Source organism: Chiloscyllium plagiosum, chromosome 15, assembly GCF_004010195.1.
Source record: "Chiloscyllium plagiosum isolate BGI_BamShark_2017 chromosome 15, ASM401019v2, whole genome shotgun sequence".
NCBI lineage: Eukaryota > Metazoa > Chordata > Chondrichthyes > Orectolobiformes > Hemiscylliidae > Chiloscyllium > Chiloscyllium plagiosum.
The window spans coordinates 51,662,002-51,678,960 of NC_057724.1; the positions used below are offsets into that span (position 1 = coordinate 51,662,002).

Consider the following 16,959-nt stretch of genomic DNA (forward strand, 5'->3'; position numbering starts at 1 on the left):
AACCACTGCAACCCATGTGCTGTCGGTTTGTTAGGGAGTTCCATGATTTTGATCCAGTGACAGTGAAGGAAGGATGATGAATTTCCAATTCAAGGTGGTGAGTGGCTTGGAGGGCAACTTGCAGGTGGTAAATGGAGTTCCACATATATGCTGTCCCAGGTAAAATTGGTTGTGGATTTGGAAGGAACTGTATCAGGACGTTTGGTGAATTTTTGTCGTGCAATATATTTCCAAGTCAGGATGATATATGGCATAGAGGTGATCTTGCAGATATTGTAGGGGATTTTGCAGATGTTACCACCCTTGTCATTCTTGTTGGTCAAGGTCACTGTTTTGGATGATTCTGTCAAAGCCTGTGTCAGTTGCTGCAGCGCAGCTTGTGCATCTTATGTAGTATTGTCACTGTGCATCATTGATGGAGGGAATGAATGTTAAAGATAGTGGATATGGTTCCAATCAAGTAGCAAACTTTGTCCTGCAGTGTATTGACTTGAGTTTTGTTGGAGCTGGACCCACTTATATAGGTGGAAAGTATTCCATTATACTTCTGACTTGTGCCTTGAAGATGGTGGACAAGTTTTGAGGAATTTGGAGGTGAGTTACTCACCATAAAATTCCTAGTCTTTGACCTGCTGTTGTAGCCACAATATTTGTATGGCTGGTTTAATTCCGTTTCCTCGGCCTTAGCACTGACAAGAATTTGATATTGGGTAAAATTCAGTGGCAGTAGTGCCATTGAATGTTAAGGGGGCAATAGTTAGGTTCTCTTTTTATTGGAGATGACCATTGCTTGGTACTTGTTGAGCAAATATGATGGTGGAGTATTTCACTTATTCTAGTGTACACTGGGGCAGTGATAGTGCAAGGGGCAAAGACATTTGAAGTATGTTGAGGAACGTTTCCTAGATCTTTAATCTTTCTAATCCAGTGAGGAAAGAGGTACTGCTGAATCTGGTTCTGGAACTTGAGGTGGATCGTTTCTCAGTCGGAAACATTTAGAGGGCAACATTATCAAGGCTACTTTGCTAAGATTTAGCTTAACAATGGAAAAGGATAAGATGCAATCCAGACTAAGAATATTTAATTCAGGAAAGACAAATTTTGCTGAGAACGCATCTAACCCTGGTAAATTGTTATCAAGCACAGCGAGTAAAACTGTAACAAGACAATGAGCTTCAATGAGCTGCCCTCAAAGAGGAGATTGCTCTTTGACACTTAGTAGGACAGTAGGACAAACAAATCCAAAGCTCCCTGTTTATAGAGAGTGTGAGTGGAAAAATACCAAAAATGGGCATTTGACAGTTGTCAGGTAGATAATTCAACTGAGGACCAGGCTGTAGGGGAATGGAAATAAAAAGAAAGAGCATAAAACTGAATCCAAAAGCTTCATCAAGGTATGCACATAGTAATCAGGTGGCAAAAGTAGGATTGGGGCAATGAGGGGCTAAAAAGAACACACATGCTTGCAAGTAGAGGCATAGCTTGAGGTACCAAATGAGTATTTTGTATCTGCCTTTACCAAGGAAGAAATTGCAGACCAAGTCATAGTGGAAGAGGAGGTCGTTGTGACACTTTATGACCTAAGAAGTTATTGAAATGTTGGATATGTTCTGAAGAAGGGTCACTGGATCCGAAACATTAACACTGATTCTTTGAAGTTTGTCATATAATAACAGGGCAGATAAAAAGGTGTTGAACACACTTGCCTTCATTGCTCAGTCCTTGGAGTATAGGAGTTGGGAAGTCATGTTGAGGTTGTATAGTACATTGATGAGGCCTCTTCTGGAGTACTATCTCCAGTTCTGGTTGTGTAGATAAAGGAAGGACATTATTAAGTTGGAGAGAGCTCAGAAGAGATTAACTAGGATATTTGTGGGTATGGAAAGTTTGAGTTCTAAAAATAGGCCGGATAGGCCAGAACTTTTTTGACAGGAGTGTAGGACGTTGAAAGGTGACCTTTATAAAAGTTTATAAAATCATGAAGGGTATAGATAAGGTTGATTGTTTTCTTTTCCTGAGGATGAGAGATTTGAAGACTGTGGGACACATTTTTTAGGTGAGAGAGGAAAAATTTTAAAAAGACATGAGCAAATCTTTTACACAGAGGGTGGTTCATGTGTGGAATGAACTTCCTGAGAGGGTGGTGGATGAGGGCACAATTAGAATGTTTAAAGACATTTGAATAGGTACATGAATAGATTAGGTTTGGAGGGATATGGACTAGGAGCAGATAGCTAGGCCTAGTTGAGTTTGGGATTATGTTTGGCATGGACTCGTTGGACCAAAGGGTCTTTTTCTGTGCTGTATGATTCTGACTCTAAGACTGTCTACAGATGAGTCAGACCTGCTGAGATCATGTAATTTCTGTTTTTGTTTGACTTCTAGCATCTACCTAGCGTTCTTTTGATTTTTTGTTTGATAGGGTAATTATGCTTAAATCGCCCTGATAAATCACCAGGAATTGATTAATTACTGTTATGGATACTGAAAAATGTAAAGGTGTAAATTGCTGAGGAACAGATCAAATTTGTCAATCTTTGAGATCAAAGGCAGTGCCAGAATTGGAGATGACTGCAAATATTATACTCGTGTCCACAAAAATTGTCAAACTGAACCCAGCAAATGCAGTTCAGCTATTGTTATGTAAGCAGTGGAAAAGCTTTTAGAAAGCTTTGGACAAAATTAACAGCCACATGGACATTACAATAATTAAGGAAGGCAGCACAGAGATACCAATAGAAAATCATGTTTAACTCCTCTTTGAAGAAGACCACTTGGTCAGGGTAATGTAGTTGATGGTTTTTTGGTTGAAGAAGTACCATAAAACTCGCAAGTCAGCGAAGTTGAAGGCCATGAAAAAGGACGATTGCAGCATGGGTATAAAGTTGGCTGAGTGACAGGAAACCAAGAATAGTGGTCAGTGTTTGTTTTCAAAATTGAGAGATTTGGGCAGGGTAGGTAATGAAAAACTGTTCCTATTGGCGAATCACGGATGGTGAGCCTAGACACTGAAAAGAACCACTGATGACAGTGCGTGATTGGAATTGGAATGCTCTTTTCAGGGTCTGGTGGTAGCAGATTTACTTGAGGCCTTCCAAAGAGAACTGGATAATTAGCTGAAGCAAAAGTAGAAGAGTTACCAGGAAAAGGTGGGAAAGGCCAGAGAACTGTCACAGTCATGACTGGCTTTCTATGTTATAATCAGTCCAAGATTTTGTGAAATCTTAAGTTGGAGCAACATGCAGAATTAAAATGACAAGAGTTGAGAGTTTTTTTTTAAATGGTGGACTGAATAAAGGTGTTCACACAGCCATCTCCCTGTCTGTTTCATCTCCCCAGTGTGGAGGAGCCCACATCATAAGCAGTGAATGAAGCTTATTAAGTTAACAGAATTATACATTTCAGTTGCATGAGTCTGTGGAGTTTTAGACAATGAGAAGGGGAGAGGCAACAGATGTTATACCTGCTGTCCTCGCATGGAAAGATGCTATAGAAAAGGAAGGGGACAAGGAGAGTATCTATGATTGTGCCAAGATATTTAAGATGAAACAGTTCTTTCAGAATATTTAGAGTGAAGGGAAGGAGACATTTGGTTGGTGACAACATTGACAGTGGTGGAAATGACAGATGATTCATTTGGTAATGATGGTCATGAGTGGGAAAGTGAGAACAAGAGGCCTATATTGTGGGTTTTGGAGGGAGCAGAGGCACATGACCAAGAACAGACTTGGTTGAGGGCCCTGACAAACGTGAGTGGGCTAGAAGTCGATTGAGAAACAAGGAAAATTTTCCAGAAGCATTTATATGGTAGGTTTTATTACCTGAACGTGCAATTGAGAAAGAAGAACTGCGTGTACAGATGGAGTTCTTGGAGCAATCTGGGTAGAAGGAAACATTGTCAAAGTACTTGTCGGAGTCAGTGAGCTTGTAGTAAATACAGGTTAGAACCTATCCCAGAGATGGGTCAAGAAGAGACAGGAGGAGTCCAAGATGGACCATGGGAGTTGAGAGAAAAATGAAGGTTGGAAGATGTAAATTTGCAGCTCAGTGCAAGGATGGGAAATGTCACTAATGTGGTCATCAATGTTATGGGAAAAGAGATGCTAGAGGAGGCCTAAGTAGGACTGGAGCGGACAAGGTTCTACGTATTCCAAGCAAAACCATAGCCATGAGGGTACTCATGGCAACTCTTTTTTTAAATTTCACTTCCCTATTTGTATTTTCCAGTGTACTTTTGTTTATGTAAAAGACACAGAAAAGCGTTGTGAAACTGGGAAAGCAATTTCATTGCATTCTGTAAATGTGATGACAATTTCCCCTGACCCTGGCGAACTGAACCTAAAGCACCCAAGTATCCAAAAAAATATAATTCTGAAAAATCTGCATTGTACTAAACCAAGGTTAACTTATCTTTGCTGATGTTTGGCATTCAAACTGAACTGAAGGTATATGGTTCAATCTCTGTGTAACTGCTATTTCACTTCTGACTTGACGTTTGCATTCTTCATCCCCCAAAAATAAAGGTCAATATTTCATTATGTAGGTGTGCACAATTGCTGATTTCTGTCCACGAGCGCAAGACTTAGTTCACAGTCCTTTGTGTCTTACCAAGTAAACAAAAATTTCAGTTTATTTTTCTCACATCTAATGCACTTGACCCTTTGCTTCACTTCACTGAACTTCTTCTGTTCCATAGTTCTGCCTGTAATCTGTGTCCTTTAGTAGTGACTGCTTTGTGTCACTTGTAAATTTGAATACTGGGTGTGTGAAGTGATGAGATTTTGCTGTCATGGGCCAAGGATGGGAATCCGCTGTCAAAGCCTCAAAACACAAACAGAACACTCAGGATATTGCCATACCTGACCTGTGTCCCATATAATGAAGTTGTTGTCTGTTCCAGAGGGCAATGATGTATGTTGACAGTTTGCTGTTAACTGCTTCTCCCTAAATTTGGCCCACTGACTTATTTACACATTTGCAAACTCACTATTCCTTGATTCAAATCTCTCAGGATTTTGTACTGATTTTGTGCTGTATTCTATGAGTGTTCAAAGTACAGATTTATACATTTCTAGTTAGCAATAGCATAAAAGGTAATGGGAATATCGTGGATAAGAGATAGCTGATCTAACATCTCACACTGATTATGTCAAATGATTCAGAGGGCTGACTGGCTGACACTGAGAAAATGCAGTGCCTATGTTTTCAGGGAAAAGGTGGTAGGACAGAACTACAGTTAGCCTCCTACTGGGTTCAGATGTGATAAATCAACAAGATACCTGATTGTCTTAAATACTGGGAAAATGCTACTGGAATTATGTCTGGATGAAAATGTGTCAACTTACAACATGGCTGAATACACTGAAATTTTGTTTGTGTGAATACCTATATGGGTTTATGTGACGGACATTGTGAGTTAAACAGGGCTAAATGAAGACAGAGTGATTCTCTCTCACCCACTGATGCCTCATCACAAAGAACAATTTTTGAGGAATTCTCGAAATAAATAAAAGATATTGAAACTCATCATCATTGTGACATCAAAAATCATTTCATTACTCAATGCTGGATTGTTAATATCCCAAACAGATGAAGTTGCCATCCATAACGAAAATCTCTGCATAAGTTCCAACCAAAGAGTGCAGTTAGTGATGCTTTCATTCTACCCAGTTAGCAGTGTGTGCATTTTTTTAAATTAAGCAATGATGATCTCAGTAATAGCAACTTTACTTTGAAGGATGCAACAAATTTTTACTACTGATTAGTGATGTGTTCGGGCGCAATGATAAGATTACATTTATTTCATGTGGTGATACTGTAAAATATATTGTTTTAAAATCTTTTCTATTTTTAGTCAAATAAAAAAGTAAAAAAAGTTTCTGGAGAGAAAGGAAAGAGTGGAAATGGTGGAAAATCTGCAACAGGCATGAACCGGATGAATGGACATCACCAACAGAATGGGGGAGTGGAAAACATGATGCTATTTGAGGTTGTGAAATTGGGCAAGAGTGCAATGCAGGTAAAGATTATTAGATTGAGTGGTCAAGAAAATAAATTGTTTTGCAGTGCAGGAGTAAGACTCCGTATAAATTTTATGGAACTATCTCGTATCTTGCATGCTGTCTAACATACTACTTGTTCTCAAAGTATCATTGTAAACCAAATGAGTAAGACAACCATAGGAAAGGAGTTGCAACATGTATCTGTTTTACTTGCCACTTCATGTACAAATACCAAACTGTAATGCTTTAAGGAGCTGCAACTCATGGGTTTTCATGAGCTACTTTAATTTTGATTTTTCTGTTCATTGCTGACAAGTTCATGACAGTGAACACAGCAACCTTTCATTACAATAATGGTGACTTGTGGCATGAATTGTTTCAGGCTCATCTGGCCTTACTAGGTTGGCTTAATGCTAAAACTGATGACAGGCAAGGATAAGCTCACATTCCACTTGTTGCAGGGTGCAGATATTCCAAAAGGCCACTTCCTGTGCTCTTCCCTGCTTGTGCTGCGTTGGCCTCTCCCTTCCACATGCTGTCATACCACTCCTCCTCCTTTTGCTTTCCTATTATTCTATTCTTTCATCTCATCTCACCCCTACCAATCTTGGGTCTCACCTCTCAATTTTTTGTTTTTCGTAAGAATATCATGATTGCAAGGTAATAGCCAGTTCTATTTTAAACAGTACTTTTGTAGTCCTGATTGTTTGTTTGCTTTTCTTTTCTGCTTTGTAGACTGTTGTAGATGACTGGATTGAATCCTATAAGCATGACCGGGATACTGCACTTCTGGATCTTATAAATTTTTTTATTCAGTGTTCGGGCTGCAAAGGTAGGTTGTTGACCTCGTATTTCCAGTAACCTTGATAGTGTTGTGTCCCAGCCACAATTCAGAGTTTGTTGGTAAAAGACATAAATTGTCAAATTTTTCATTTTGCACTAACTGCAAGATTCAGCAAGATAATTTGCAGAATTCCAATGAAAAGAAAAACAATGTTTTAGTGATCTGAGAAGCCTGTGATGATTGGCTGACAAATGATTGGTTTCCTGAAGAATGCACCAGTTTGATGCTTGGTTGTCAATCTTTTTTTGAAATCTGAGTCTATAAAGTATGGCACTGATAAAAGCACGGCAGGTCAGGTGGCATCTGAGGAGATATGTGACAGCTTGTGCTGTCAGATGTTTAAATAATGTATCGGACATAAGGTATGATGTCCTTAATGGCCAAATTTGCTAAAATGTTCAGATTATGCTCAGAATTATGTTGACAAGCAATCTAAGACTGGTGGCCAGGCTCACATTGTGGGATGTTGTATGCACAAGAACAAGAATTTTTTTCTCTCTTCCCTATTTTCTATGTTCTGTCTTGTATTCATTCATCAATTGTTCTTGATTGGCAGGTGTAGTAACTGCTGATATGTTCCGTCACATGCAAAATTCTGAGATAATTCGCAAGATGACAGAAGAATTTGACGAGGTAATTTTAAATAAAATTGTTTTCAAAAAACAACTATTTGAAATACAAAATAAATACTGGAATCATCTCACATGTTTGGTGACTTCTCGGGCTAAAGAAACAGAATTAAATTTCAGGCTTTTGAATCTTCGACCTAAGCATGGCATCTTTATTTTTGTAATTTTTAATATGTATTTGGGATCTCGGAAAACATTATGAAAGAAGCTGCAAGTGTAAAAGCTACAAGTTGCAGTCAGCATCTGTGGAGAGTGAAACAGGTTTCAGATCGAAGAGTTTTCAAACTGGATGATTTGTTAACTTAAGCTATTCCAGTAGTAACTTCCATATTGTTTTAAGGTTTGAAAAATAGTTGAAAGCTTTCTTACAGAATTATAAGTAACCTAGTTCACTGCCAGTGTTACATCATGTGTAGAATGTTTAGTTTTTTTGGTTCTGACGAAGTTCAAATCAGATCAAGTTTTAAATTTTGATTCATATTTGAAGTTATCGTTACAGTCTTTGCAAATCTCATTTGTTTAAAAGTGCTATCTGCTCGGTTTCATTTGTTTTCTAAAAGGTTGAAGTGAATTTCTGCTGTCACTGAAGTTTTTATTTGAACTAAGCACATAAAGCTAAAAGAAAAATAAAGCAATTCAAGTTTCACCACTTCAGTAGCATTGAATTATTCAGATTTTATTATTAATTAATTCTTGTCAATCATTTCAGTTCTTTGAGTGATACAATCTCAGTGAATGCAGAAATGAGTACAAGGTTGTCACTGATCAAAACATTTACTGAGGACCTGGCAACTGTTTGTGGAACTCTAAACCCAATGGGTGAATAAACATACAGACTAGAAAGATTTGACAGAGACTGGTTATTGCTTGCCACAGCTTTACATCTTTATTCTAAACAATCCCCAACACATATTGGCTGGCTCTTTGTGTACACATCTAAGCAAGACATAATGAATTATTTTCAACCAACCAGTTCAGACATGTTATGGCACACCTCTAGTACTGATGGTAGTTGAACCCAGACCTTCTAGGCCAAGGATAGGCCAATGTGCACAGGAATTCTTATACACACATCCTAACTAGTTATTTTAATCAGTCTGTTCAGGCATGTTCTGACAAGACTTTGGGGCAGGCGAGACAAAAACTTGGACCTTCTGACCCAGAGGTAGGGACATTCCCACTGTCACAAGATTTGCTGTCACATCAAAGTCAAACATTGTTAATCAACCTGTTTGGATATTTCTAGGTTAATTTTTGGAATCTGGGCTGTCGCTGAATGGTTCAGCATTTTGTGCTTGTCCCAAGATTTTCTTGAGAAGCTTGAACTTTGAACTTCTGCATCAATTTGGCGTTGGTACATCCACAATACCATTAGGGAGGGAATTCCAGAAGTTTGATCCTGTGACACTGAATGGTTGTCTATTTGTGATTCAGGATGGTGAGTGGCTGGAAAGGGAGCTTGCAGGCAGTGGTGTTTCCATTTATCTGCTGCCCTTGCCCTTCTGGATGGTTGTGGTTGTTAGTTTGGAAGGTGTTGTCTGAAGATCTTTGGTGAATTTCTGCAGTGCAATTTGTAGATGATGCACAGGACAGATACTGAGAGTCGGTGGTGAAAGGATAAAATGTTTGGAGATGCAGTGCCAATCAAGGGGCTGCTTCGGCCAGGATAATGTCAAGCTTCTTGAGTGTTATTGGAGCTGCAGTCATCCAAGCAAGTGGAGATTTTTCCATCACACGTTTTGACTTGTGCCTTGCTGATGGTGGACAGGCTTTGGAGAGTCTGGAGGTGAATTACTGCAGGATTCTGAGCTGCTTATCTGCTTTTGTAGCTGCAGTACTTATTTGTTCCATATTAAGTTCAGTTCGATGGTAACCCCCAGGATTGATAGTGGGGATTCAGTGACAGTGGTGTCATTGAATCTCAAAATTCTCTCGTTGGAGTTTGGCCGGCACGTGTGTGAATGTTGTATGCCACTTGTCAATCCAAACATTTGAACATGGACTGCTTTGGTATGTAAGGAGTCACAAATGGTGTTGAACATTGTGCAATCATTGGTGAACAATTCCACTTATGACTTATGGTGGAGGTAAGATCATTGAATCAACTGAAGGTGATTGGGCCTTGGGCACTACCAAGAGAAACTCCTGCAGAGTTGTCCGGAGCTTCAGTGATTGACCTCCAACAAACACGACCATTGTCTTTTGTGTGCCATATATGATTCAAGCTTGCGCAGGGTTTCCCCTTTTATTCCCATTGATGCTTGTTTTGCGAAAGTTCTTTGATTCTGCACTTGGTCAAATGCAACCTTGATGTTAAGTACAGTGACTCTGAACTCATCTGTAGAATTCAGCTCTTTTGTCCATGTGTAAACCAAGGCTGTAATGACTTGTGGAGCTGAATGGTCTTGATAGAACCAAAACTGAGTGTTAGTGAGCAGGTTAGTGCTGAGCAAATGCTGCATGGTAGCATTGTTGGTAGCTTCCATAACTTCACTGATAAACAAAGAACAGTACAACACAGGAACTTGCCCTTCGGCCCTCCAATCCTGTGGCAACACATTTTGCACTGTTCCATACTAAAACTCTCTTCACTTACAGAATCAAAATTGTTATGGACCAGGCCAGACCCCCTCAAAACATTTCAAGAAAGTAGCCCAGACCCTAACTTTGTTACTTGTTTTAAGCAGATATAACATGGATATTCCGGGAGGATGCTGCTGGTCAACCCACTGAGTTTTAAACAAAACAATTTATTTAAAAGATTACTGAATGAAATACAAACAAAAGAGAACAGAATACAGAATAACTTAACCTATTTGAAAGCCCAGCAGATTATCCCATTTTAATGATGCTGTTCCACATACTTGCAACAATCCCTATAATCACCCCTTGGCACAAAAGGTAAAGTCAAACACAGTTTTTTTTTCAGGAGAAAAGTCAGTGAGAGAGTACCAACCTGGATCTGCTGCTTTGGGTCCAACAGGCTTTTCTCCACATTACCGCTAAAAACCAAAGAAAAGCTGAGCTGGGAGAAGTGGCCATTGACCTCTTATTGTACAAGTGTTCTTTTTAAAACTTCAAAACCTTCTGCCTGAGGCAGTATCTGTTGCTGTAAACAAATTGGCCCTAAAACCCTTCAGTCCCTAACTTTTCGAAGTCTGTGTCTTTTACGACCTCTCTGGGAAGAAAAAAGTTGAGGACAGCATAACCTTGTTAAAGGAGCAGCATCGTCACAATATCCCCCTATTGCCTTCAAGTTCATGCATTCATCCAGGTGTTTCTTGAATGCTGCTATTGCGTCTGCTTCCATTACCATCCCTAGCTGTGTATTCCAGGCACTCACCACCCTTGTTTGGAAAACTTATCTCAAATATCTTTTTTGTTTTAAAAGCCCCCCGCCCCCAACCTTGAACCTTTATCCCCTAGTAATTGACCTCTCCACCGTGGGGAAAAAAGACTCCTACTTTCCACTCTATCCATGTCATTTACAATCTTATAAACTTCTTTGAGGTCGCCCCTCAACTTCCTGCATTCTAGTCAAAACAAACCCAGTCGATCCAACCATTCTTCATAGCTAAAATTCCTCATAGCAGGCAACATCCTGGTAAACCTTTTGTTTACCCCCTCCAAAGCATCCACATCCTTATGGTAGTGTGGTGACCAGAACTCTATGCAATATTCCAAATGTGGCCTAACTAAACCTCTATAAAATTGCAGAATAACTTGTCTGTCCTTATTTTCAATGCCCCTTCCAATAAAGGCAAGCATGTCAAAGGTCTTTTTTACTACCTTATCTACCTGTGCTGCCACCTTCAGTGATCTGTGGACCTGCACATCCAGATCTCTCTGTATATCCGTAATGTTAAGAGTTCTGCCATTCACTGTATAATTACCACCTGTACGTGACCTTCCAAAATGCATCACCTCACGTTTGTCCAGATTAAACGCCATCTGCCATTTTTCTGCCCATGTCTCCAACTGATGTGGGCGGCACGGTGGCACAGTGGTTAGCACTGCTGCCTCACAGCGCCAGAGACCCGGGTTCAATTCCCGCCTCAGGCGACTGACTGTGTGGAGTTTGCACATTCTCCCCGTGTCTGCGTGGGTTTCCTCCCACAGTCCAAAGATGTGCAGGTCAGGTGAATTGGCCATGCTAAATTGCCCGTAGTGTTAGGTAAGGGGTAAATATAGGGGTATGGGTGGTTTGCGCTTCGGCGGGGCGGTATGGACTTGTTGGGCCGAAGGGCCTGTTTCCACACTGTAAAGTAATCTAATCTAATCTGATGTTTATCCTCTGACAATTCTCCTCACTATCCGCAACTCCTCCAATCTTTGTATTGTTCGCAGACTTATGATTTAGACCAGCCATGTTTTCCTCCAAACCATTTATGTAGACCACAAACTACAGGGGTCCCAGCACTGATCCCTGTGGAAACCACTAGTCACAACCATCCATTCCGAAAAGCATCCTTCCACCTCTGCCTTCTATGACTAAGCCAGTTCTTGCCAGCTCAACCCTGATACCATGTGATTTCATCTTTTGTACCAGTCATTGAGTCATGGAGATGAACAGCATGGAAACAGATCCTTTGGTCTGTCATGAGATCACCTTTTGTACCAGTCTAAATGATGATTGAGGGTAGACGAATGGGTGATAATTGGCTCGGTTAGTTTTTGTATGCAGGAGATAACTAACTAATTTAGCACTGGTGGCCATTGTCAATTGTCAGAAAAATCCATTTGGCTCATAATGTCCTTTAAGAAAGCAAACTGCCATCCTAACCTGGTCTGGGCTACCTGTGAATCTGGACCCACAGCAATAATGTTGAGTCTTAACTACCCTCCTGACAAATAGAAATGACCAACTAGTGATGCCTTTATCCTGTGAAAGAATTAAAAGAAATTACCAGGGAATGCCAGTTTTAACACACAGCCAGTGTATGTGGGACTTAGACCTGGACTTTGAACCTGAGGTAGGCACTGCGCCACAGCAATTGTTTAAAAATTTTAAAAATATTTGGCAAAAAGAGAAACCAAATTGAACCAAATTTCGAACTCGAGCAGCTGTTTAGCACAATGTAACTCTAAAGAAAACTGCGGATCAAAATTCAAACATTTTTGAGAGAAACATTGCTGCAACACCACCACCTTAACCTCAACACTGCCCCCCACCCCCCAAAATGATCAGATTAGATATCTATTTTCTTTCTTATACAGTATACAGAATATATTTGTATGTTTGGATTACTGAACTATTTGGTTTGAATTTGTGATCTGTAATTCTGCACCAAGTTACCTTTGAACAATCTGTCTTGTTTTGCTAACCACATTTAATAAACTTTCTTATACTCCAGGACAGTGGTGATTACCCGCTTACAATGCCTGGTCCACAGTGGAAGAAATTCAAGTCTAGTTTCTGCGAATTCATCTCTGTGCTTGTCAGGCAGTGTCAGTACAGTATCATATATGATGAATATATGATGGACACTGTTATTTCACTGTTAACTGGGTTATCAGACTCCCAGGTTAGAGCATTCAGACACACCAGCACATTGGCAGGTGAGATATCCGCTTTAAAATACTGAAGTTGTTTCCTTCAAGTTATATATTGCTTTTACATTTTCCATTTTCTCTCTGCCGTTAAACTCATATGTTGGTCAGGAATCCTTATTTTGTAATCCTCTGAACTAATTATTTTTCAGTTAAGGATATTTTCAGACATGCTTTCCTTACCCTCTAAGATCTTTTACTAATCATCTCACAACCAAAATCAAAATATTAATGTAACCCTTGAATTCATGTTGGCGAATAGGTTCACATCATCTTTACAGATGCTACCAGGTTTTTGATAAACTTTTCTCATTATCTTTGCACTTATTATTCTGCGTCTCCATTTGTTTCAGCCCTTTGGAAAAAAACTTCACATGGCCTGAACAGATGTGAACTGACGCAAAAGCCAAGTTATTTTCTTCCAAAGATGCAAACTCAGTCTATCAGCAAGTTTGTTTGGCTCCTTTGGAGGGGGGGAAATAAACTTGGCTTTTAAATCTGTTCAGGCGAAGCAAGATTTTTTTTTCCCTAAGATGAGAATTCAGTGTGTCTGCAAGGTTTGTTTAGTTCATTTTTGTGAAGATCTTTTGTGTCTCAGTATTTTTTGTTTTCGGATGCGTGGATAAAGGATACCTAAACCTGTATTTGATTACATTTTATCTGTGTGTAGATCTTTAATATTAAAGAGTTGAATTTCTGCACTGTAACTTTTAAGTTTTCAGTTTCTACAATACATTTCTTTTCCTTTTGTGTATGAAAATGAATAGTTTATTTCTCAAAATATTTGACTCACGGCTTGTGTAACTAAGGGTGCAATTGTGTTTGTTTTTTGTTGAGATGTCAGTGACTTGATTGAGTGCCTTTTTCCTCATGAGAGAGAAAAAACACTTTTGGGTCACAGTCCTGTGAATTGTTTAAACTAATTTAAATTTGCTATTGGGTATTAGATTTTCTCTGACAGTAATATGAAAAGTGAGCTCTTAATATTGAGAAACAAAATATAATGAAGGTGAGTTATATGAATGAATCTGGCAATTTTTTAAACATGCTAGTAGCTAATAAATTAGAAATTTTGATTAATCCTAAGGAGTAGTCAATTTAAATGCAGAAGACTTTGGTCAACTTTGTATTTCACTTTGATGTTAAGTTCTTTGCTCTTAACTCATTCTTTCCTAAATCTCAAAGCTACACACGAGGTTTCTTTTGATATTTTTGCTCCTTTTTATAAACCAAGCCTTTTGAAACTCCAAATGATAACATCTCTCTAGTATATTTCTTTCACTACTGATAATTCTTGTCCCATGTTTACTTTCATTTCGGTTTCTTAACCTTGAGTCAATAAAATCAAGTGGTGATTTACATACTCTACAGCCTAGTAGTCTAAAAATAGCACATAATTCTTCTGATGAGTTAGCACATGACTAAAGTGGTTCTCTCAGTTCTGAGGATTTTACTGTTGAAGTCACAACTCTTTTCCTTTTTTAAAAAAAAGACAAAAACAAAGCTATTTAACTAACTTACTGTAGATTTTTTTTAGAAGAAAGCAAGCTCTATTTTAGTTGCAAATAAGTGAATTATTCCATATTTGTATATGTAATTAAACTGTCCAACCATTTCTTTTTATAGCTATGAAGCTGATGACAGCCCTAGTAAATGTGGCGTTAAATTTAAGTATTAACATGGACAACACTCAGCGGCAATATGAAACTGAAAGGAATAAAATAATTGGCAAAAGAGCCAATGACAGGTTGGAGCTCCTATTACAGAAAAGAAAAGAGGTTAGTGAAATATCAATGTACCAACATGACTACCTGCTTGTTGCAATTGAAAGAAAGTAACTAAATTTGTCAGATTTCCTTCAGCCTTTTTTCATTTTCTGTAATTTTGTGTTGTGTGGATTGTGTTTTTAATAAGTTGATCATCAAGGTGCTGAAGTGAATGTTTGTTCAAAGGCTGTGTAATAACCAGAAAAATCTGTTGGTAAACAGCCATAAATAATTAAACCATACAATATAAAATGTGGTTAATTCAATTAGTTATTATTTGAATTCATATTATTTAAATATGAAGCAAAGGAAAAAATACATTTAACAATTGGTTTCATTTGGAAATTGCGTAAAGATTAGTTTGTTCTACATTTATAATCACTTTTTACTCAATTTCATTGCACGATGGTTATTATTTCAGTGGTTTGCATTTATGTTTACTGTGTCAAATGACATTGTTTTATTGAACTGCAATAAATATTTGATGAATTATGTTTTAATTCTCCTGTCAGAGGTGTTCTTGCATGATTAGAGTTTCTATTGGATTCAGAAATAAATTTTAAAAGTCTTGTTGCACAAAAGCTTTTAAAACCTAGTGGAATCTTTTGTAGTGTAATAAAGTGGATGCACACATTTATTTCGAGAAATGGGGCTGTGGCTGCATTGATACATGTATGTGGAAAGTTTTGCAGCTGCACCTCAGCAGTCTCCAATGTAAGAAGGAGCTGCTAACAAACATAGACAGGTGCAGTACTAAACTCAGTTTTTGTAGAATTACTCTAGCCTTGCAAACAGTGCCCCAGCCAATGTATCCATTTATTTTCAGAGGTAGCAACACAAGGCACGTTAGCCCCCTTTATGTTTTGCCCAAATTACTATTTTAATTGACACACTGACAAGCTTTAAAGTTTTAAGGGGCAACATAGTGAAATGTGTTGTTCATCAAATGAAGTGTTGACTCCACTCTGCTAATCCAGTGTAAGTACTCATAACTTGCATGCTTTATAATTGTGGTTAGAGCAAAGTGTTCAGGTAGGCTTTATCTTTTCCAAATATTTATTCTTGTACACTAAATCTGTTTAAAATACCTAATATGAAAAAATCACGTTAAAGTGGGTAAACTGTAACTTACAAGGAATGCAGTAGAAGCAGAACTTTCAATTTACGAAGTTACCTAATCATATATTTTAGTCTGTGAATGCCTTGTGATGGGAAGAAGAAACTTCTAACATGAGATTACGTTTCTTTTTAATGTTGTACTTAGCCTGTCTTGCAGTTGCTTTTGTACCTATGTATGTTTTTCTTTGTTGGGGCATGGAGCTAAATCTCACCTTTATTTGCTGCGCTAGTATTTGTACACCAGATCTGGAGGTTCACTGGAATGAAACCTGGACTGCATGGGTTAATTCATGGGGGAGGAGATCACACAAATGGGGTTGAATTTAGAAGTCATGGAGTGATTTGAATAAAGACATTTGACAAGGTACCCCTCAAATGATTAGGTTATCAGATAAGAGCCCATGGTATTGGGAATAGTGTATTGGCATGGATAGCAAATTAGCTAATGGGTAGGAAATACTAAGTGTGGATAAAACTTTTTTTTTCTCAGGTCGGTGACCAGTAGGGTTCCGTAGGGGTCAGTGCTGGGACCACAACGGAGTCAATATATATTATCGATTTAGAGTAAGGAAGTAGAAATGCTGTAGCCAAGTTGGAAGATGCCACAAAAATATGAAAATTCAGTTTGAGAGAGAGATGAACACAGATTTATGAGGGATGTTGATAGGTTAAGTAAGTGAGCAAAAGGTTGGCAAATGGAGTTAAGTGTGGGAAAATGCAAAAAGAACTAGACTTTTCAGGAGTAAAATTCAGAGAAGCTTCTACATGCTGGATGGTAGAATTTTGGGCTTCTCCTCTTCAAATGAAAGTTCATGCTATGTTAACTGTCAATTTTGAGATGTATGAATTCCTGTTAACTAAATGTATTGATGGATGTGGGTAAACGTAGGTACACAGAGCATGGGCTGGAAATATGTTGCTGGAAAAGCGCAGCAGGTCAGGCAGCATCCAGGGAACAGGAGAATCGACGTTTCGGGCATAAGCCCTTCTTCAGGAATGGGGAAAGTTTGTCCAGCAGGCTAAGATAAAAGGTAGGAAGGAGGGACTTG

General features: G+C 38.6%; 1 protein-coding gene across 6 annotated transcripts in view; it reads left to right on the top strand.

The window, feature by feature from the left end:
* Positions 1-16,959, top strand: part of stag2b (stromal antigen 2b) — a 159,768-nt gene that overhangs the window by 71,043 nt on the left and 71,766 nt on the right. For all 6 annotated transcript variants that reach the window (XM_043704888.1, XM_043704889.1, XM_043704885.1 and 3 more), the window contains 5 exons: positions 5,855-6,019; positions 6,738-6,834; positions 7,403-7,479; positions 12,830-13,034; positions 14,652-14,803. In XM_043704888.1, coding sequence (XP_043560823.1) covers positions 5,855-6,019; positions 6,738-6,834; positions 7,403-7,479; positions 12,830-13,034; positions 14,652-14,803 — 696 coding nt within the window. The remainder of the gene's footprint in view (positions 1-5,854; positions 6,020-6,737; positions 6,835-7,402; positions 7,480-12,829; positions 13,035-14,651; positions 14,804-16,959) is intronic.